The 22,500-nt window shown below is 41.9% G+C and overlaps 1 protein-coding gene across 12 annotated transcripts in view; it reads left to right on the forward strand.

Moving 5' to 3' along the window:
• The first annotated feature begins 8,543 nt into the window (after nucleotides 1-8,543).
• The window catches only part of mecom (MDS1 and EVI1 complex locus), a 170,225-nt gene continuing 156,268 nt past the window's right edge, over nucleotides 8,544-22,500 (forward strand). For all 12 annotated transcript variants that reach the window (XM_030067630.1, XM_030067636.1, XM_030067631.1 and 9 more), the window contains exon 1: nucleotides 8,544-8,665. In XM_030067630.1, the coding sequence (XP_029923490.1) occupies nucleotides 8,629-8,665 (37 nt within the window). In that variant the 5' untranslated portion in view covers nucleotides 8,544-8,628. The remainder of the gene's footprint in view (nucleotides 8,666-22,500) is intronic.

Raw genomic sequence — 22,500 nt, forward strand, 5'->3', positions numbered from 1 at the left:
CTAAAATATGCAATTTTGTAATGTTGCACTCCTGTTTCATTTCAATAAATTATCCAGGCCAATGTGTTGCTTTATTATTGCAGATATGGAGTGGCGGGTCAATGATTTTTATTTTTTTTTTTCCCGCTCAGATTGCAGCCCACTGGCATTCACGGACTGTCACAATAATAGCTCACCTGTGCCTACCCTCTGATCTATGATAAAAACAAGATAGATAGATAGATAGATAGACAGATACTTTATTCATCCAAGATTGTTCCATTGTTCATTCAAGATTAACCTCAAACTAAAACTTAAAATTACGTTTTCCCTCCCTCAAAATTCTTAGTTTTGGAGACGTGCAGGGCATTTTCTCTGGCTCTATGGATTTGATGCTGGATGGTGAAACAATATTGCATACCCCTGCATATGACTTAAGTCATGCGGTGTCATGGGGACAAAACATGCCTGAAAGATAAAATACATAATAATACTAGGCTACTGATAAAAAAAGCCTACATTTTATTCTAAAAATAAACAAATCGCAATCTTGGAAAATGTTGAGATGCTTACTACAGTTTTAAACATTGATAAAATAAAATAAAATAAAATAAAATAAAATAAAATAAAATAAAATAAAGCTTGCTTTGTAACATCTTTTCAAGCATGACCAGTAGGAAACTGAGGGGATCCGACTGAGAAACTTCCCAGTGGTCCAGAACGCACCATCTCAAATCTGCTCAGGTGAGCGGATTGACGAGTCAGGGCCGTGACCCCAAGTAGATGCCGAGGACAAATTTCTGGCACTTCTAAACTGAAAAAGAAACAAGAAATGGAGTAAGCCAAAATGAAAGAGGGAAAGGCCTTTGCAGAACTGATGGGAAAGTCAGAGTAGAGCTCGGTGTGGTCGTTAGTATACTGAGTCCAACTGGGCTTAGCCAAATTAGCTGGTAAAATTAGCTAGCTAACTGTTGCTTGTTACCAAGGCTACAGTGTCTTGAAGGAGCCACTGCTCCTAATTTTTGTAACCATGGTCATGTTTACTTAAAATCAATACACCATTGTCTGTGTTTCCATTTTGTTTTACACCAAAGTTCTGGTTCACACTCAGAAAAAGCAAGTCTGCATTTACATTTGGTAGTCAATATTTTAGTTTCACAAGGAATTAAGTTTGTGTTTAATTTTTACTCAGCACAGCAATTAAAGAGAAGTGGGAGTCGATGCAGGTGGAGAGCAGGTATGCCCAAACAAGATGGCTGCTAAGGATTAAAGATTACAGATGGGTATGTATGTTTTTAGGCAGCTCATTTGATTCTTCTTGTTAAAGAGGATATAGGACCTTTGACCTTTTACAGCACATACATTTTTATATGAATAACAGGGTAAACACAGGTGTTACTGATAATATTTAAGTTTTTTCTCCATTTTACTGCACTAGAGTGTTTCCAGTGTATCATCATGCACAGTATCAGAGTCATGTCTCTGTTAGACCTAAATGGTTCAGAACCTTCATTAATGTTATTAGTAACACCTGTGTTTACCCTCATATATGTCAACATGCTACTGTGATGGACCTAAGTTTGGGACTTGTCTATACTTGGACCCTAACAGACCAAACCAGCCTGGGGGCCCTTGAATTGTTGTTAAGTGTCTGTGACCAACAGCGTATTTCAGGTGTGGCCAACCAATCCAACATTAAAAAAAAAAAAACACACACACACACCATTGTTTAGAGCTGCACAACACTTGCATGCCCACAGTGACTTTTAGGCCCAGTCACATAGCCTAACACATAGCCTAACATGTGTTTTCTTACATCCATTTGCTCACTGGGACACCCGGAAGTCTTTGTTTTCCACAGGCCTTCTCGGGTTGGGCTTGTGCTAGGTGGTGGCCAGTTGAAGCAGCTCTCTCACATGTGCATCTGTAAAACAGTGTGATGAGTGATTTTTGACTTCACTTGTTTCAGTGCAGAAAATTGGAATGCAAACGTGTAGCATTTTGTCTATCTGAATATACACTCCACTCCCCCAGTGAGTATTTGTTGGTGAATGCAGTCATACTCCTCCTCAAAGGGAGCTTCCTCTTGATATTGGAGAGAATGATGGACTGCTGTCCATCATTGCATTTAATTAAAATGCTAACATGAAATGTCATATTTTACGCATCCGCAAAACACACTTCCCTTTTTTTTCACCTGGTCACTTTTGGTAACTGTTTAATATTTCCTCACCATCCTCAACCAAAACTATCTATCCCTTTCTCCCTCAGATTGCCTTCACCATACACTCTACCGGGGGGTACCAGCAGCAAAACCTGCAATAGTTTTGTAAAGTGTATATATTTATGTAGGCCTATATTTTTATTTGGATATTTTGTGCTGTCTATAGCATGCTTCTGTGGTATATGTTTGGCAAGAGAATTTAGCTTTGAACACAGCACACAGGACTTGCCTGAAAACACAAGTGTCGCTCCTAGAGCCATACACTGTTTACATGATGTCTGTGTATTTGTCTAAGGAGCAGATGGGATACGTGGCTTTTAAGCGTTTATGTGTGGCGCACACAGCCATCAACACAGCACAGAGGGACACTGCCAGCTCACTTATGGACAGTGTGTGTGGTGGCAAGTCAGAGGTTGAAGATGCCAGAGATCGTTTTCTCTCTCTGTACTGTTGATGTTGTGACTCCTGGCATCCCTGGCCTGCTTGTCACCTCACAGCAGAGATGATGTGAAGCCTTAGGCTGTACTTCTGGAACTCTGTCATGACTTAGTACTCTCCACAGTGGCACAGAGTACCAGGTGTATGTACCCAACCCTGACCATAGCAAGCACTCCATATGAAGAGAGGATTAATGTTTGCTGTGAACATTTTATTTTTTGTTTTTGGTCTATAGGACAATAAATTGGTGGGTATCCCAACTAACTTGGATAATTATTTTTTTAATGTCATTTCTGTTTTGCTTATGAATTTCTCATGAATTCTGAATGAATAGAGAAAAATAACCAGCAAAATAAGTAATTAGTAGTTAACATTAATGTCTAATTAAAATTGTTATAATTAGTAATTAAAATATTAATATTGGTGCTTTACTTCTATCTATCTATCTATCTATCTATCTATCTATCTATCTATCTGTTATGTGTAACTTAAAATATTGAAAAGAAATGGTCGACTGGAGGCACTGTCTTACATTGTTGATTGATTTTTTTTTTCATTCTTCATAGACTGTGTCTTATAAGCTTCCCATCCATCTGTGCGTTCTCTTAATTACCCTGCAACCGGGAACTTGACAGGGATCCTCCTGTCTGCTGTTACTGGAAACGGAGATAAATAAACCTGATCGAGTGTCCCATTGATTACTTGCCACATCTCTTTGTTGAAGGGACTGAAGCAATGGGAATAAGCAGCTGAAATTAATGGGGATGAGTTTGTATCTTCAGTCGCATGTGTGTATGCGTGCGTGTGAGACTTTCTCATCAAGCAGCGCTCAGAGATAAATGAGTGCCTGTGGTAGCCACACCAGCTCCATAAATACTACTTCCACAAATTGTCACAGCAGCACATTGTAATCTTTCTCCCTGGCTGGATACTGAGTCCGAGGGTGGCTGTTAAACTGCACTTTACTTCAGTACCCTACCTGCCATGCCAGGCCATGAACCAGTCACATGCTAGGTTGTGCTTTTGATTTTACTCATTTGATCCATGGCCAGTCTTCAACAGTGAAACACACAGCACATAAATTAGGCCTGTTTTCCCTGTAGTGATTCCCTGTGAATTCCAACGGTACCAACAGGATTTGACAGGAAATTATATATAAAAATTATATTCAGACTGAACAACGAGAATTCTCTGTGACTATGTCTCTGTCATAATGATAGTCAGTTCATCATATCAGCTTTTCATTAAGTGTACGCATGTGTTCATTTCAAACAGTGAAGAACAGTGTACACTAGGGGGAAGTATAGTATTAGAAATCTTCGACAACAGGATCGTTTTCCCAGTAAACTGACTGAACTTGAAAGTGCGATGATATAGAGAAAAGACATCGCATTTTGTGTTAGAAATAGTAAATAGAAATACAACGTTTTGTTACATTTTATTTACATTGCAGACTGTATAAAGTCTATTCCAGCTGCCGATAGATTTGGAAAGTCTCCATCTTTGGAACAGTGTCACAAAAATATATCCAGTCTCAGTCTGCTATTTAATATTCTGATCACACTTCTGATAAACAGTCCGGTATTTAGCGATATTTAGCGGTATTGGCACAATAATTATGCCTTCGCGAATAATAAAATAAAATGAAATAAAATAAAGCTGCAGTACATTATTGAACAGAAGGCTATGCAAATATCACAGGAAAGCTATACTGTGAGTCCCTGCAGGAAAAAAAAATAGATTATACAAAACTGTGCCATAAAAATAAATTTCGTTAAATACAATACGATTAGCCAACTAGAAAGTCATTAGGCACTACAGACACACTGTAAATTTCTGATGGAATAGAAGGCCTATAAATTTGTATATAATAATGTAATAATGTTTTTCCCCCCTTAGTAGCTCTGTATTTTCTAAATCGATATCTAAAATTTGGGAACTGATTTTAATTAATCCTCTCTAAACTATCAGTTACTTTTGCTGGTCAGCGATGTATTTATTGTAGTTTGTTCTTGCCCGCCACCCCTCCAGTTCCAAAAAGTTCACCAGGCGTTTAACTGGGTAGCTTTTTCTCCTCTTAATACAACCATATTTCACATTTACATGTGTGTGTTACTTGGACCTCAGCGGTAACAAATAAACTGCAGTTTAAGGAGGGAAAAAAGAAAGGAAAGAAAAAAAAAGAAACAGGAGAAAACGGATCAAAGAAAAACATAAAACTATGTTGTAATCTTAATGTCATGAAATAGTTGTCTTTTATAAGTTCAGCTGCCTCTGCTTTTTCAACTGTAATATCAACTCAGAGAAATCTCACTTAAAAAAGCCAGAATGACTTCTTGGCATCAGCTGATCATTATAAGGTTTCGGCTGTGTTTGATTGTGTTGATAATTCTCTCTCCACAAAGGGGCACCACGCACCGGCCCAACTAAATCTTCTCAGGTTTTCACACTATAGCCACTGCAAAAAGTGTTAGAGCAGGAAATCATTGCAGTATGAGGATATTCACTATATTATATGTGAAATAAATAGTTGAAATAAATGGCTGTAAAAACAAAGTCCTGACTGATGACATTTTCCTAACACCTGACAAAAATTCAGTAGGCCTATAAATGTATGTAGCCCTGCTGTATAAATGACCAGCATAAAATGTGGGTTTACAGCGTTGAAACGGCGATATTTATTACAGTGCTCATGGGCTGTTCTAATGTTGTGCAATATTGTGTTTTTCTGCATATAAACCAGCGTCCGGTTTGGCATTGATGATGATGATGATGATGATGATTAGGCTATTCTTGTTGTTCTTGATGACGATGATGCTTTAGGCCTCCTACAAGCATATTTCATGTCGATTTTTATTCAGCCCAGGCCTGCAGATCGGTAGTATATGACGAACAGCTAGCGTATTGAATTTTTATAGGCAAATTATTTAAGAGAAACATATCACCCTGAAACACTTCTAAACGTGCGTAGATTTTAATAAGATAAGCTATTCATGCGACTTTTTTTTTTTACACCATACAATTTCCAGTATCCCGATTTTACATCTTTTATTTTGTTTCTGAAACAGGTTTGGCTGGACACCGCGGTGATAAATATCCCTGTTGATCACTTGATTGATTACCTTGCTCAAAGGTCATGCGGGCGCGGGTAATTTCCTTGTGCCGGAGGCTCCCTTTTCACTTTTATTCTGGCTCGACGGCCCCTAATACAGATTATGTGGTGTGTGTGTGTGTGTGTGGCTGGGTGTGTGTGTGTGTGGGGGGGTAGGTGGGTGGGTGTTTTTCAAAAAAAAAATTTTTTTGAACACCTAACAACCCTCCTCCAGTGCTGAGTAGGCTACTACAGTAAGGTAACACTGTAAATTCTGTCAAGACATTTCATTTGAAATTTAGCTCTCTTCATTTTATAAAATATTTAATTAGATTGTGATCTGTGTGATTTTAACACGAGCTCAAAGAAGTGATCCAATAATTTAGTTTATACTTGCAACTGTAGGGTCTCGAACCCAATTAATTTCTAATAATTACAACCCACGGGGCTGTGGGGATCTCTACGCCGGTTGCCCCCCACCCCCCACCCCACCACCCTCCACCACCCAGCCCCCGCCACGGGGGTCAGAGTATCATAATAAAATATGTATTGAGAAAGTGTTTCAGAGAAGAGAGGAGAAGAGACGGGGAGAGAGAAGGGTGAGTTATTGCGCTGAATGAAAACTGTTTCCATTTAGCCTAATTGAGCGCGCCGCCTGGAGCGCTCTCTCTCTCTCTCTCTCTCTCTCTCTCTCTCTCTCTCTCTCTCTCTCTCGCTCCTTTCAGGCACGGTGCACGGTGTATAGGCGCAACCCACTTAATAGCACCATTTATGTCATTACAGCAGAGGTACAACCACAATAAAGTATCAGTATTAACCTCTTTTAGCTCAGTGACTTAAATGAGGAGTAGTGATTTCCAAGGATGTTTCAGATCAGCCACATTTTTGTTAAACAGGTGGCACTCACCTTTTTAGGCTGACATTGGCCTAAATTAAATGTGTAGCCTAATAGGAGGGGTGCATGAGGGGGAAAATACTTTATCCGACAAAATAACTGATTTTTGTTTGTAGTTGGTGATGGTTTGCCTTCATTATCATCAACTGGATATTATAATTGAACTATTTTTATTTACCACACATCTTTCTCAGGTGGTTGAAATAACACATTGGAGATCAGTTGCTTTTCTCACAAATATTACACACACACACACACACACACACACACAGAGAGAGAGAGAGAGAGAGAGGGAGAGAGACGTTTTATCACTAAATTGGAACTGGTCTCGCCATATGGCATCCTTTGGTTTTGGTCAGCCCATAGCCTATATTTAGAGATTTTTTTCAGTGACATGATGTCACGACTTCAATCAGTTTCAACACACTTTGGAATCGATAGCTCGAGTTCACAACCCATTAAGGGGTTCATGTGCAAGGTCAGCATGATCTCATGCGGATCTAATTAATTGGCAATTACCTTAATTATACGCTGTCTCCAATTGAGGACATGTAGGCTTCACTTTTTTGATGTCCATATCAACGGGTATCTAAATTCCATACGTTTTGGCAGCAGAAAAAATGTTATTTTATAAAGATATATAGAGTCACTGATTTTTTATGGTGTTTTGTGTCTGTCCTGTAGGCTATTTGTTGATGTATGTTGATGTTTACAAAATATGCCTTTGTAAAAACTAATTTGTAGTGACAGCAGACTTTGACTGAATGGCACGGATTTAGGAATGTCGCTTTTTGCAAAATCCTGAACGAAAAGGTTTATCCAAACATTATTCCGGCCGCAGAGCAGAAGTTTTGGACGAAACTCTTATTTCAACTTTGATGTGATGGAGTCGTTTTCCCTCTCGAATTAAATCAAGTGAAAACATCCTTCAGAGCCCTCTGCAATTACCAAGTGATGGAATTTACGCACGGCAACAGAAAAGTCTGAAAAAAGCATTAATACTAAGCACTTAACATATTAATAATTGTCAGCACAAAGGGGAAAAAAAACCTTGGGCACTCTTATTAGAGCTGTCAGTCGGGTACCCAAGCGGGAGAGGGAGGGGGGAAGTTTTTCATTCATTTTCCAGTGCTCGGTATGATGGTCAAAACACAATTAAAATATATAAAACCTGTAATGAATACATCCAGCATTGGTAATTTAAGTGAACATTGATTAATGTGACTTCGTTTAAATAGAAAAGGTGCGCAGTGTAAAGGATTGAGAATAAAGATCGTTATAATTAATGTCCTCGGCTCTCCGTAGATCCGGGGCGCTGAGTGCACTGCAAAAAAATATCCATCTTAACAAGTCATTTCATTTAGTATCGAGTCTTAAAAGCCCAATTTTCTTAAAACAAGTAAATAAGAAAATGCATCTTTGTAGGATGAAATTGCCTCACGATTCCAATGTGTTTCGACTTGTTACAATACTTTTCTTGAATCAGTGTCGTTTTCTTGATGGTGGTGGAGTTATCTGCTTTATTATATGCCTTAGTTCAAAATAAAGACTATTGGAAAACTTAAGAAAAAACATGAAACAGGTAAAATTTGCATTAGAAAGAAGATGAATTATCTCACCCCATTTTAGAATTTTGCATTTGCTAAAGTAAACAAGAATACAAGACTGAATGAGACTAAGGTGGCCATTTTTTGCAGTGTGCCTCTCTTTCTCACTTAGTGATCTTGTGAAAATGTGCCACGAAGGGAGATCTCAACGATTTACCCATCTTGACCAGATCAGGTTAATATCAAAGTGATAAATCGTCCCAAACTTTTTCTGGCACTTGCTGCTGGCAGTTTTTGGTCTGTGCGCATGTGCGAAGGTGTCCAGACTGACAATGCTGGAGAGATAGCGCGTTTGGATTGAGAAACCCAGAGAAAAAGGACAGAGAAAAAAGAAAAAGGAGGAAAAAAGATCCAAGAAAAAATCCAAACAAACCCACGCCGAGAGACTGGCACCATGAGGTCCAAAGGCAGGGCACGGAAACTGGCCACGAGTAGGTGCAACATCCCTTTCTTTTGCCTTTTGAAACATGCCATCTTATATACCTATAGGCTGTCTCGGTTATCACTGCGTCTATTAATAGAGTTTCAGTTGCGATTTCCATTCCATCAGAAAAACATAATCCTCACTTGCACCTATTATGGGAGAGACATTTCATGTTGATGTCGTGAAGGCTGCAAAGAAACAGGAAAAAATGAGACGCTGTCGCAAAAAGTAGCCTAAACTTTAAAGTTGAGGCAGCGATGGAGAAACTTTTCTGTGAGGCATCCGCTCCGGCATAGGAATTGCTCGTTGCATGTAGTGGGCGCTGTAGTGTAATGTAGTGTAGTGTAGGTTAAAATCCCTTGTCCTGTGCAGCGGCAGTAGCTGTTGTACTGTATTGCAATTGCTTCACGTTGCTGCTGTGGGCTGCTGGCCACTTCATTTTGCGGGGAGCAACTTGGAAAAGGCAGATTGATGGAGAGAAATACGGATAAAACGAGGAAGGATATTTAGGCATGCATGGTAAATGTTCTAGTAAAGGGGGATCATTGCACTAATTGCTTGTAACTCTGTTTGTATATGTGTGTCATGCAGTTTTTTCCCTGGTGCTTATTAATCTGTAACGTGTCTTGATTGTTAAATGATATGGCAGTTTGTAAAACCAGACTTTGATGTTTTAATTCTTGTGATGCATGAATGTCACAGTTTGCAGACTTGCCTGTATCTTCATGTGAGAGTTCTTGATTATTGGCCGGAACGCAGTTTTTTTTTTTTTTTTTTTTTTTTTTTAAACCAATATTCAATTAAGGTGAAAGGATGATTTTAAATATTAAACGGGTTTGATTAAATGAAGGCCACGATATAATATGAAACACTGTCATTAAATCGATTTAATTACTCGGGGGGCAATCAAGTAGTTCTAAGAATTTATGCAAAGGGATGATTTATATAGCTATTCTTGCATTGATTTGCTGCAATAAATTATCAAGCATTTTTGTGTACATGATATGCACTTTATCTTTTTTTTCTTTTTCCCAAAAGCTGTTTCTACTTAGCTACACATGTCAGGTTATATTTTTAATTAATGTGTTGCGTCCACCTTTATGCTTTATGGCCTTTATTCCAGAGGGTTTTAAAAAAGATTATTCTAGATCTAACTTTTTAGTATTTAGAGTCTACGTATAAAATGCACAATATTATTATTTTTTAAATTTTAATTCATGTTTTGTTTGTAGATTTTAGTAAAAATTAGGCCAGTACTTGCCTACTTAGGCATAGGTGTGTTGGCCTAGGGCTGTATTTTTTTTTAGGATTTGGAGCAGATTGATGTGTAATGGGCATTTGAGTTAGCCTTTTTGTCTGTTCGGGTACGTGTATGTCCACAAAGTGTTCCTTATATAGGCATGCATCAAAGCCTCTTTTCTAAATAAAACACTGGAGAATGACAGACAGTCTAATAATAATTTTAATAGTGAATTGGACTGTTTAGACAAGTAGCATGCTATTGAGGAGATTATACACAATCAGTTGCAAGGTTAACTCTTTGAACATTTCATGGTATAATTTTTACAGGTACTTACGTAAATATAAGCACAAGAGCCTGTTGCAAATTTCTTGAAAACATATATTGTCACAGTTCATGACAAAGGATGGGGGAAAAAGGCAACACTAACCCTAACCCTAACCCTAACCCCCCCCCCCCCCCCCCCCCCCCCCCCCCCCCCCCCCCCCCCCCCCCCCCCCCCCCACACACACACACACACACACACACACACACACACAGTATCGACAAAGGAGAAATCACTTAATTTTGTTTGAGGCGGCTCTACTGATCTCTATGTGTCTTGACTGTGAAACACTTTGTATAGTTTGCTTTAGAGCGGCGCTGTACAAATAGACTCATTAATACTGTACATAGGAATGTATCAGGGAAATAGGTAACAACTGAGCCGCCCTTCCTACATGTGCATAACCCATTAAGTGCATTCTGAGAATAGGGGGGATAATTCGACGTGTATTTAGAAATTATTATTTACTCAAGATGCAAGAGGAAGATTTCTACCTCTTAAGTCAGAAGCAGAGAATGTTCCGGGTCCCCGGGGGAGCGGGCCCGCTCTGGCCCCCAGCCAGCTCTGCGCAGTGTCAACAGTGAATATTTAAATTCCCAGACCCCTCATAAGGGCTCTGCTGGTAAATGTGTTCAGTCTGTGCCTCCCGCCTGTCCGGAGAAGTCGGGTTAAAACGGGCATGTACGGGGCCTCCCTGCACCGTGGAGAATATTGGTGTGATAAAAAAGGGGGTGGATGTAATGGAGGAGGTGATGGAGAGGTGGTAAACGGAAGAGTGATTGATGGAGGCTGACTGATTAGTCCGCACGCCCAGATGTGATGTGGTACGCCACAAAAACTCGCAACTCGCTTTGGCTTCCCAGCTAAGTATAGCCAAGTCCTGCAGGCCTCACCCCATAGTGAATTGTGGGCAACATTTGTTCAGAGGAGTAAAGGGGGAGGCACTTTGATGATCCGAAGTATAAGCCGGCGTAGGCCTAATTACAAGCCCACTTAGCATACTTGTGTCCCAATAAAAACCCTCGATTGTGTAATATGTTTAGAGTTCTCTGATAATTTGTTAGAAACGATTACAGCGGCAATTAATCTCCAATAATCTTAATATTGTGATTGTCTGACCTGCTCGCACCATGAGCGTCAGTTTGGATATTTTAAGTCCACAGTCGATATAGGTTTTTTTTTTTTTATCATTATAATGGAGAGCAGTGACACAGCCACATTTCCAGAATTTATTTGGATACCGCAGGCCAAAGAAGAAAAGAAAAAAAAATACCAGCAGGGGAATGATCAGACTCAGTGCTCTCAACTTTGTGGTTACTAATGATTTATCACACTGACCAAATAATACATTGTCAGCCATCAGTCAGTGATCAGTCTGTCCCCATTAAAACAGTAAATATCTGTCAGAAGTGGTGGAACATGACGCAGGGACTCTTCTACCGTAGTGAACTGACACACCTGATTGGCACATAAATGCTGTGTGTGTGTGTGTGTGTGTGTGTGTGTGTGTGTGCGCGCGCGCGCGTGTGTGTGTGTGTGAGAGAGAGAGAGAAAGAGAAAGAGAGAGAGAGATCACTGGGCACGGTGCGCCTTCGCTGTCTGTCATTCTCTTCATCCCCGAGAAGAGCGTCGTCCTCCTCGCTCTGTGCAATGGGCCATGCATCTCGCGTTTGTCTGGCGGAGCTCATTAAAACGCTTAATGGATCGGCCCATTTAAAAGGTGAGAGGGAGCGGGCTGGCGCAAGGAAAGTGAAATAGAGACCCCATTAAACAGCCCTTGTTGTCCCGTAGCGGCGCTTTTTGCCTGCCCCTGGTGCCAAAGCTCGGACAAATGTCCCACATCTCCCCAAGTAATGAAGCGGGTCAAGAATCATGCGGAGGCCTACAGAGCAAAACTCTTCTAAATTTTCATTAGCTTGAGTTGAATGTGGATGATAACTTTTTTTTTTCCTAACCAGTGGTTGAAAAAAATATATGTCCACTTTAACAAGTCATTTAGTTTCATAATTTGTCATAAAGCCTCATTTTTTTTGCAACAAGTGATTTGTTCTTGTTTAGGATATTTCTTAAAAAACAAGATTAAAGGCAGGTCACTTTATTGTAGTAAAAATAATGACACTCGATTTAAGAAGAACATTCTTGAAATGAGTGTATTTGTGTTGGAAACAAAGATGAATCATTTCATCTCTTTGGCAGTTTTGTTTAAGTTATTTGAAGAAATAAGATTTTCAGATTAATTTCAAAATTAATTGAATTGATCAGAGCTGTTAATTCTAAAATATTCCACTCTTTTGTTAAGGCATTTGTGTCATAATGCAGAAGTTTGTGTTCCAAATGCCTATACTTTGGAGAGACTGTGATAAGACTCTGAACCCACTTGGTGTAAAAGGTGTTTGCCACTTGTTTCAGAGGGGCAACCATTTTCTTAAATCTTGGTGGAGCAACGATCAATTAGTTATCACAGTGAACCAACATACTTATGAATATGCAGTATATTTGCTTATTGCTGGACAGCTTTTGTCTTTGTGGCAGACCTGGTGTAAAGGCCTCCAGCACTCACATAATCTCACATATATAGTCTATACATGCACACACACACACACACACACACACACACACACACATATGAACATGCAAACACAGGTCCAATATTGTGGATACATTAGTGTGGTAATGTGCATTTGGGTGCGGGTCTGTGTTGGGGTGGGGGTGCAGAGTGACCCAGACCCTCTCATCCATCAACGCCCCCATCTGTCTGAACTGTTGTCCACTTTCCTCTCTTCTTGTGATGGGAGAAGGGTCTCTCTCTCTCTCTCTCTCTCTCTCTCTCTCTCTCTCTCTCTCTCTCACTCTCCCTCTGCCTGTCTCTCTCTCCCCCTCACAAAACAGGCCCTTTAGAAGGTCCCTGATGTTAATGAGTTGACTTGGTCTTGGGGCTGTAAACAGAGAGCCGACAAGGTTAGTGGTTTGTTTATGCACTGTTGTCACCCACTTGAAGGATGGCCCCTGTTCCAGGCAACTAGTGAGCTTCCAGTACCTCGTCATGGTCCCCTCAGAGGCCCTAACTGAGCGCTCCTGCCCCCCAGGACTTCTCTCCCCTCTGTTCTTTTCTGACAACATCCACTGTACCTCTCCGTCTCGATCCACGTACGTGTGGAGTGTCACTCTCTGGCATCTAATGCACCTAATAGGCAAACAAGTGTGGGATGTTGAATCCATTGTCAGCGTGTGTAGTGGTGGTGTTGTTACGTGTGTTAAGTGCGTAGCTACATTGGTGGGTGAGGTGAGAGTGTTGAGCGAGCTGAATGTGTGCGTGTGTGTATGTGTGTGTGTGGGTGGGTGGGTGTATGGTACAGCGATCCAGACAGGGCAGTGTGGGAACATTGAAGGAGGGAGGGGGACGGGGGGTGCAGCAACATGTCAAGCCTGGGAACCGCTGTGTGTTTACCGCAGGGAAACCGTACCAACACAGAACAATGAGCTCGCCTTACCCCTTCTAAATAAAAAAAGCCATTTCTTCTTTCTTCCCCCCTCAAAGGTCATGGAGTTAGAGATAGGGAGTCCACACAAAGGCCTCCAGTCTGTCGGCAGTCTGGTCTGGCCCACTTCGGTGCCAAGGCTGAGGTCATTATCAACAGAGCAGTCCCAAGCTAAGCATATTTTTATAGATTGTGTGTGAGTGTGTTTGGTGGGGAGGTGAGTATGTGCATATGCTTGTTTGGTCGGTCTCAGTGTGTGTGTGTGTGTGTGTGTGTGTGTGTGTGTGTGTGTGTGTTTAAGCATGTACACCCAAGACAAGGGCACTCTATAGATCTGCAGGGTATCTAGAATAGTTGTCTAATGTGTGAGACACGCCACCATTTTCTTCATCACAAATTGGTTTGATAGAGATGGCATTTTGCTGAGTTGAAAAGTTTACCCAGACATCAAACTGATTTGTGTGTCGTTATGATGTCTGAGAAGTTAGAATGTCAACAGCTTGCTGATGGTGCGGTTCGCCCGGTCTATTAATGAGGCGGTGTGAAGTTAGCACTCTCGACGTGCTTGAGAAACGATGTCTGTTAGCTAATTAAAGAGTTTCAATCATTTTATACTCCAATCAATTACCTGGAGCAGGTGGTAGAAACAGGGCCCGACACTCTGGCCTCATGTCTCACATCTGCTAACTACATGAAGTCACTTTACTACATTGGGGATGTTTTAATAGGGAACAAGGAAAGGGCTTCAAAAGACTACAGGAGTGCCCTGGCATGGCTTTACCCAGGGTGCCAGCTTGTGTGTGCTGCCCTGCACTGAGGACTACATACATGTTGCCATGCATTTGCATGTCAGATGGCTCAGAATTAACACTCTGTAGTATCTATTACTTGATTAATTTACTTGATCGTTAAACACTGGCAGCATTTTGAGGAAATGTAGATTAAGCATTTTGAGGTCTGACCAATAGATTTTGCTCATAATACTTAGGTTGTTTCTCCTTCCCTCTGCTGTTTTTTTCTTTTTCCACATTGATTTAGTGCTGTTAATATTTCCTATCCTTGTCAGAGATAGTATCACCCGTATTCATCACTTCAAAATCGTTGATGTTTTGTGACCTTTTGCCTCAATTAGGAGTTAAGTAAGGCTCTCTTGGATTGAAGGTGAATATATATATATATATATATATATATATATATATATATATATATATATTAGTTTAGTTTAAATCAGAGTTTTTGCAAGTATGTATAAGTGGCACTAATTAGGTGGTTTTGTTGGTTATGCATAAATATATATATTTTTAATCATTGTTATGAATGTTGACCAAGATTTTTTTTTTTTTTTACACATGGGAGGGAGCACAGCCACAAACAGGAATTATCCAACAATCGCTTTGTGAGGGTGGCGATGATAACAGTGTGTTCCAGCACTGCTTGGGGATCTCCCTGGGTGGAGCGGGCAGAACAGAGGGATGGAAGGAGGGAAGGAGAGATGACAGGATGGTGGGGAGGATATTCATTTATGATTAACACACGGGAGGGATGGGAGATCAGGCCATGCCCATCTATAGCTCAGGAGGGAGGACAGGACAGGGTGTTGTAGTCAGGTATATGCGTGTGTGTGCGTGTGTGTGTGTGTGTGTGTGTGTGTGTGTTTGTGTGTGTGTGTGTGTCTGTGTGTGTGTGTGTGTGTGTGTGTGTGTGTGTGTGCTATGTTTGTGTGTGATTCCTGTACACTTTTCATCTCTGCCACACCAAGCGCCCCACTCCCCATCCTGAACCTCATTAAGCTCTAACCTCTCACCCCTGCAGGACGGGAGAGATGAGGGGAGGGGATGTGATCAAAGCTGGGCTCTTCCTGATGAAGTTTGTACAGCACCGCATTCACCTGATTGGATCTGATAGCAGCTATCTTGGATGTGTTGTAATGCTGACATAGCGACAGTTAGAATGGCAGGCATATAGGGCACAAAAGGCATGACATGCTTTAAATTATGAAACAAAAAGACTCGCATTCATTAAAAGCCTAATATCTAATGACAGTTGGGTTTAAAGCGGATCGTACAACAAAGATGCCTTTTTTATTCAGAAAGTTAGCTTGTAATTTTTTGGCATTGATTGCCATGACACTAGTGCTTCACTATGCCTTTGAGGCAGCAGCCCTCTTAAAGTAATTGTTCATTTTTCCTGCGTTCGTTTGTAGCACTTTTTAAGAACATTTGGACCCTCAAAGGGGTAGACAGCTCATTGTGTTGCCTTTCACACAATTGTTAATTTTGCTTGGATCACATGGGACATTCGCAAAGACTCCTGCAGGTCCTTGAACCCAATTATGACTACTTTGTTAAAACATGGATCATCCTTTTATTATGGTTAGGCATGTAACATCAACATTCACCTTTTACCATTTGACTCTCAACTCTATGTCCGCTTTAGGTCTAGACATAAAGTGAACAGAAAAGTTCCAGTCCTCACAGATCTGTCTTGATGATTTCCCTCTTGTGTGTATTGAGTGCATATTCTCAGTGTGTGTGCTTGTGTGTGTGCACACGTGTTGTTGGTCAGCCAGGGTCGCAGCAGAGGAAAGAATGCTGCTGTGGAAAGGAATGCAGGGCTGATTAGCGCTGCTTACCTGTAAATGAACTGGACGTGCCTCCGTGTGATGAGACCGAGGAAACAAGGGAACAATAGGACAGTAGAGATTCCTTTCCACACCGCATTCCAGCGATCCTGCGGCCAGGGCCCCCCGCTCAGAGCTTTGATGAACCCTTCTCGCGGCTTCCTGGGATTGTCGCTCCTCCACAAACACAAAAACATAAAGTGGTCGGTGAGCGGGGCCAGGGAAGAGAGAGCACGGCCCTCCTCAGGATGTCCTGTTTTGATTAGCGTTAGCATCCTAAAAGCACCACAGAAATATTATTCTAACACGGAGAAGAGCTTAGCGGTGACACATCCACTTCTTTCCACTCTTTGACCCTCAGGGTCAGATACACTACAATGAGCCAGGAATCAAAGGTGCGCTCCTCACCCAGAGATCCGACTGAGGAAATTATGTGAGGAAAACAAGGCGATAGCGCGATAGGGAGAGGTGTCGGGCCCATCAACAGGTGGAAGTTTTTCTGGGCCTATCGATTTAGGATTTTTCAGGCTTTTTTTTTTGCAATCATTGAATCAAGTGTGTGTGATTTTTGTCATTTCATATTTGAAAAAGTGTGAAGCAATTTCACATATGTTTTTTGTATTTATTTGCAGAATGAGAGAATGAATCACAAAGGTGGATGTTAAGCTTTCTGACATGAAAAAAAAATAAAATCTTGCACCTGATAAGCAGTCCCCTCTCTCTCTCTCTGTCTCTTTCAGTCTGTCTCGCTCTCTCCTCCAAAGTGCTCTGTTAGTTTCTGCGAAAGTTTATATGAATAGAAATGAGAAAGTGGGTACACTCTGAGATTTTGCAGAATCAGTATGAGCAAAGGATTTGAAATCTATACACTGACAGCAAGTGTGGTTATATTCACCCGCAAGTCTGCATAAATTTGTCTGGTATTCACCAGTGATTTCTGTGTAAGAAGAAGGTCTGAGGGAGCAAACCATGAAAAACTAAAGCAAAAGAGGAGGAGGTGACGAAAGAAATGACAAAAATTGTTTTTATTCTTACAAAGATGAGTTGATTCCAGTTGGCTGAAATGTTCCTTCAAGCAAGTAGCCTCTGTAGTTTGAGCAGCGACTATTACACACAGTGTCCTCTTTCACCAACCCACACTACATCTTGCCTGTGTCTCTGGTGGAATCGGAGAGCAGTGAAGCATTGCAGCATGGTTTGTTGTTTTGCTGGTGCTTTAGGGCTTTAGTTTGACAGGAGGGCACCACTTTGTTCACCTCGGTGTCCAGAGGGGACCCCTGGGGGCTGAGGGGCCTGAATGTCTCTGTCAGGGCTGTGGCAGGTCTGGGGCAATGGGGGGGCCAACTGCTCGCCGGGTCAGTGGACAAGCTAATCGATTTTATCTCCGTTTCACACAGCAAGCCAAACCCCATACTGACCTGATATTCACATGTTCACTGTTCAGAGGATTATTCTCCTTCCATCCTCTGCATTCTCTGTCTGTCCCTCCTAGCACTCCATCTCTTCCTCTCTCTCTCTTTCTAGTTTTTCATTGCGTTTCTTTCACCATCTCTCTGTTTTGTCGACCATCTCCTTCACTCCTCTCTCCCTCCCTCTCCCCATTCTGACAATTTTAAATTTAGCCTCGATGCCCGTCTCAGTGCTGGCCTTCCCCTTGAGGGAGGCAGGCGGAGGAGCTCTTGTTTTCTTGGCCATTCCTCTGGATGAAGCGTCGGAACGAGGGAATGAAAGCTTTGGAAAAGGTCTGGAAACTTCCCATTCATCAGTGTAAGGAGATACTGCGCTGACAGTTAGCAGACGGCCAGCCAAGTACAACACGGGATAGCCGCGTGGGCCTGCAGTGCTCAGCTCGGCAGACAGAGTGAGACCAGACACGCTGCTCATCTCTGCCCTAGGAAGTCACATATGTTAGCATTTTAGACTTTTATTCTGATGCTCTTATGTGGAGCAACTCAAGTGAGAACAGGCGAATAAATGAATAATGAGGGTCATAATCATAACTAATTTAGTAGTAAAAAAAACTGCGGGGAATAATACTATAGACACATGAACATTACACACTGTCATTTACGCCCTGCAGCAAACTGGTTTAATAATTTCCTGGATCCAGTGTTTTGATAACAGTTTGCACTACTGGTAAAGCTTCAAAACAGTGCTTTGTGAGTTCCATAAATGTATACAGCAGAGTAGTTTTCTGTCAGTGCTTGTGTTTCATGCATTTTACATCTTTATCTCTCCTTTTCCTATTCACCTATTCCTTTTGACTGCCCCCCCCTCCCCACTCCTCATATCTCTCTTTATTTGCCCTTGCCTCTGCCCCTCTGCCCCCACCAGCCTCTCTTTATCCTTCCCACCTTAGCCACTGCAGCAGGCAGAGCGCCCCAGGGCCAGTAACACATGCATGAAAGTAAAGGCTTATATGTACACAAAACACACATATATACACATACACACAACATACAATATACAATATACAGTACACACAAATGTACACATAATTGAATAGTTTTTCCATCAACACAAGAACTGCAGAAACACCAGTAACACACACACACCTATGTAGACACAGAGCGGATAGGACAGAGCATGGTGGGGTAGCACTGGGTGGGGCTTTGCAGGTGTGTGTCTATGTCTCTCTGCCGCCCATTAATCGCTGCCATCTGACAGTTCAATCTACGAGGGGCAGAGTGGAGCAGCCGGCTGGTTGCCAGGGCAGGTCATTACTGAGCGTGGGGGCAGCCAATCGCATCAGCGATCAATGACAAAAGATGCAGAGAGAGAGAGAGAGCAAAAGTGGGGGAGAGTTGGTGGGAGAGAGGGTGGGTGAGAAAGATAGAGGGTGAGCATGATGGAGCAAGAGAAGGGAGGCAATGGAGATGTAGGGATGTAGGGAAGAAGGGAGGGGAGAGGAGAAGTATGGCAGGAGAAAGGTACTTACGCTGCTGAAGGTCAGTTCTTGGTGGTGGAGTGGATGACAAACAGGCTGTCAGCTGCCAAGAAATGGAGATATTCATCTGATGCTGCACAACCAGAAATATGGCCCCATGCACGTGCACACACATAAATGCTCACAGACACTGTCATTGCCATAGCAGCTTGATTGAGAATGCAGTAGGGGAATTTAGTGCAAGCCATTGTTTTATGAATTCTATGTACAAGGTGTTGGCAGTCTGCATGGCCTTTTTAGTGGTCAGTTCAGGCTCCACTGCAGTAAAAGTAATGACTGGCTATGAATAAGAGAAAAAAATTCAGTTTATGAAAATGCCACAAGTCCCTTGTGACCCCGCCTCCACTGCCCAACACGTTACCACGGGAACAGCCTCCATGGCACAGTCCATCCAGTGTTTACTCAGCCCCCAGAAGTCAAACACAGCCTCCTGCTAACAGTAGGAATTGCACATGCTTTACTACATTTATCATATTTCATAACCCAATGAATGTCATTTTCACCTTCTCACCCATGTTTTTGCTCAGACTTTTTGACTTTTTTTATCCCCTCTCACATTGATGACTGGAATGAATTGATTTGCAGGGTGACAGTGTTTGGCCTGGGCTCTGGTAAAACAACAGGGAGAGCTCTCTTTTCCCCCCAGTGGCCAAGCATAGCAGAGTTGGTCATTTATCCTGCACTATCTCTCAGCGGATCCAGTGGCCCTCTCTCCCAGAGACACACACATGCACACACGCACACACATACAGGCTGTCCTGTCATGGACACCACTGAGTGATGATGACTCATTATAGAGAGGTTGCCCTTCGACCCCCTCCAGTCTTTATGGATCAGTCTCTGGCAGAATCATATTCCCCAATGCCAAGTTCCTGTCTGTCTGACTGCCTGTCGGTCAGACATTCAAGCCCTTTAGTGTGTATGTGTGTCTCTCTCTCTCTCTTTCTGTCTCTATCTCTCCCTCTCCTGGGTTTCACACACCAGTTCATCCCAGACATCTCTGTCTGTTTATTTTCATAACAAACAGGAATAATATCTCCTTTTTCCCATTGCCAAACAGGGTGTTTGAATTTGATAGTTTCCATGTATTCCACAGCGAGAATTACATATTAGTGTTCATTTTTCTAAGACAGTTTTAGGATGAACTTGATGAAGGCCACAGAAGTTCCCAATTTAAGGGAGTGGTGTAGTTTAAAAGCTGTCTAACTCTGTCTCTTAATCCTAACACACCATGTTGTTTAGTGTTGAGATTGGCATGCAGCATCAGTGCAGTCACATTCACAGTAATCCAATACATCTCTTTGTATGTAAGTGTTTTCCCCCATCCATTTCCTCGCATGCATACAATCTCTGTAATTTCTCAGTGCACAAAGGAGCAAAGCAGCAAGGGAAAGCAGGGGAAAAGAGTCAGCTTAAATTTCTCTACGTCCTCTTCTCTTTTTCGATGTTACTTTGTTAATCCAATACTACCGCTGCAGCATGGGTATTCCATGTGGATCAAGCTGCTAATATGTTTGTTGTGGGCGTCCGTATTTGATCCTTCTCTCGCCAAATGCAATTTCTTTGCCCTGATTTGATCAGTTGCAGGAGCATAGTTCAGTGCAGGCAGGAGCATGTAAACCTTCCAGACAAAAGGAGTTTAAAATGTTCTTGTGTCTGTGAGAGGGAAACTCTATTACAGGTGTCCTGGACCGCGGGGCCCTGCTGGCTCTGATGAAATGCTCTGTGGGTGTTGATGTAATTCTGATTTAGCCCAGCCTGGAGACTAGCCACCTCTGGGGTTTTAAAACTAGCTCACAAAGGCAGAAAACAAAGTCAGAGCGCAGATCTACACCATACAATTACAATGGTGGAAACTTTGAAGGACACTTCCTGATGTAACATAGTAATCTCCCTTGGGACACCAGAGAATGATTCTGTATAATTTTGGTTATGTTATCGGGAAATGAGTATTGTTTCTTGTGCACACACTGCATGAGATTCATAAAGTGGGAATGTTGAACATAACCATCGGATTATTCATTGCAGTGGTAATTTTGACATGCTGTGCAGTATAGCAAGTGACAAGAGACAAACACAGGAGAATGTGGTGGACTGGGACATAAGTCTCATGGGGGAAAGTGGAGTAAGGGACCAACAGGCCTTCTGGGGGTTCAGAGGCCACTAGGGGGCCATGCTAGCTGCCACATGGTCAGCTAGGCCAGAGCCCCTCTGATCAAATTCAGGTATGATTTATGTCCGCTGTCTACAAGGTTCTCACACCCTTCACACAGCATGTTCCCCTGCATTGAATTTGTTGACCAAACCTAATGCCAGTGGTAATTTGTCTCCATACATGTGTAGGAGGTGAAGGCCAAAGGTCAGGGAAATGAAAATGAACAGACCTGACTTAATTGTTGCATCTATTTGTGGGTCAAGACAGGATGTCTGTCTTAGTGTCTATCTGTCTATCTGTCCATGTGTCTCACCTCTGTTTTCGGTGCCATGCCTTGTGTCAGTGAGTTGAGACCCTGGGGCTACAGTTGACTATAATGGATACCAATCCGCTACACATGGCTGACCTTAGAGATCTCACTAGTCCAGATAGCATCATTATCGCAACACTCCTCCTGATGAAACCATTTACTCTGGTTTCTGTGGTCATAATCAACTGTTTGTTTTGTTTATTACACCCATGAAACCATGCATTGGTTTTACTGGGAAATAAATAGCCAGTTAATGGCTTTAAAATGTGCAGTCATCATCTTTTCTGTGTTCATTTCATTGTATTATATACATGCAGTAAAGTGTAACAGACACTAACATTCCCAGACATGTTGCTGTGTTACCACTGTTACCTCTTCTTTCCTCGCCAGCTTGGCACATCTGACAAGGTTAAGCCTGTGAATTGTGGAGGGAAATGCTTCCTGTGTGTGATTACATTTATCATGTATAATTAGGAAGTTCTGCTCTGTCTACACACGATGACCCCTGACCTTTGGGTCTGTTGAGTGTGACAGTTGCAGGCTGGTGTTACCAGAAAGCATAATGTGCTGTCTAGGTCCTGCTAGTCCATAACGTCTGCTTTCCACGGCAGAACCAGAGAAGGTCACAAAGAGTTTCTCTCTCAGCCACTTTGTCAAGAACTCCTCTGTAAGTGCTTTATCACAGAGAAGATTTGTCAGTTTGATGATGGTTTCAGATAAATGATCAGTGTTTTTATTTGTGTGTTAAACACTTGTAGAGTTGGAT

This window comes from Myripristis murdjan, chromosome 13 (assembly GCF_902150065.1).
Source record: "Myripristis murdjan chromosome 13, fMyrMur1.1, whole genome shotgun sequence".
NCBI classification, from domain to species: domain Eukaryota; kingdom Metazoa; phylum Chordata; class Actinopteri; order Holocentriformes; family Holocentridae; genus Myripristis; species Myripristis murdjan.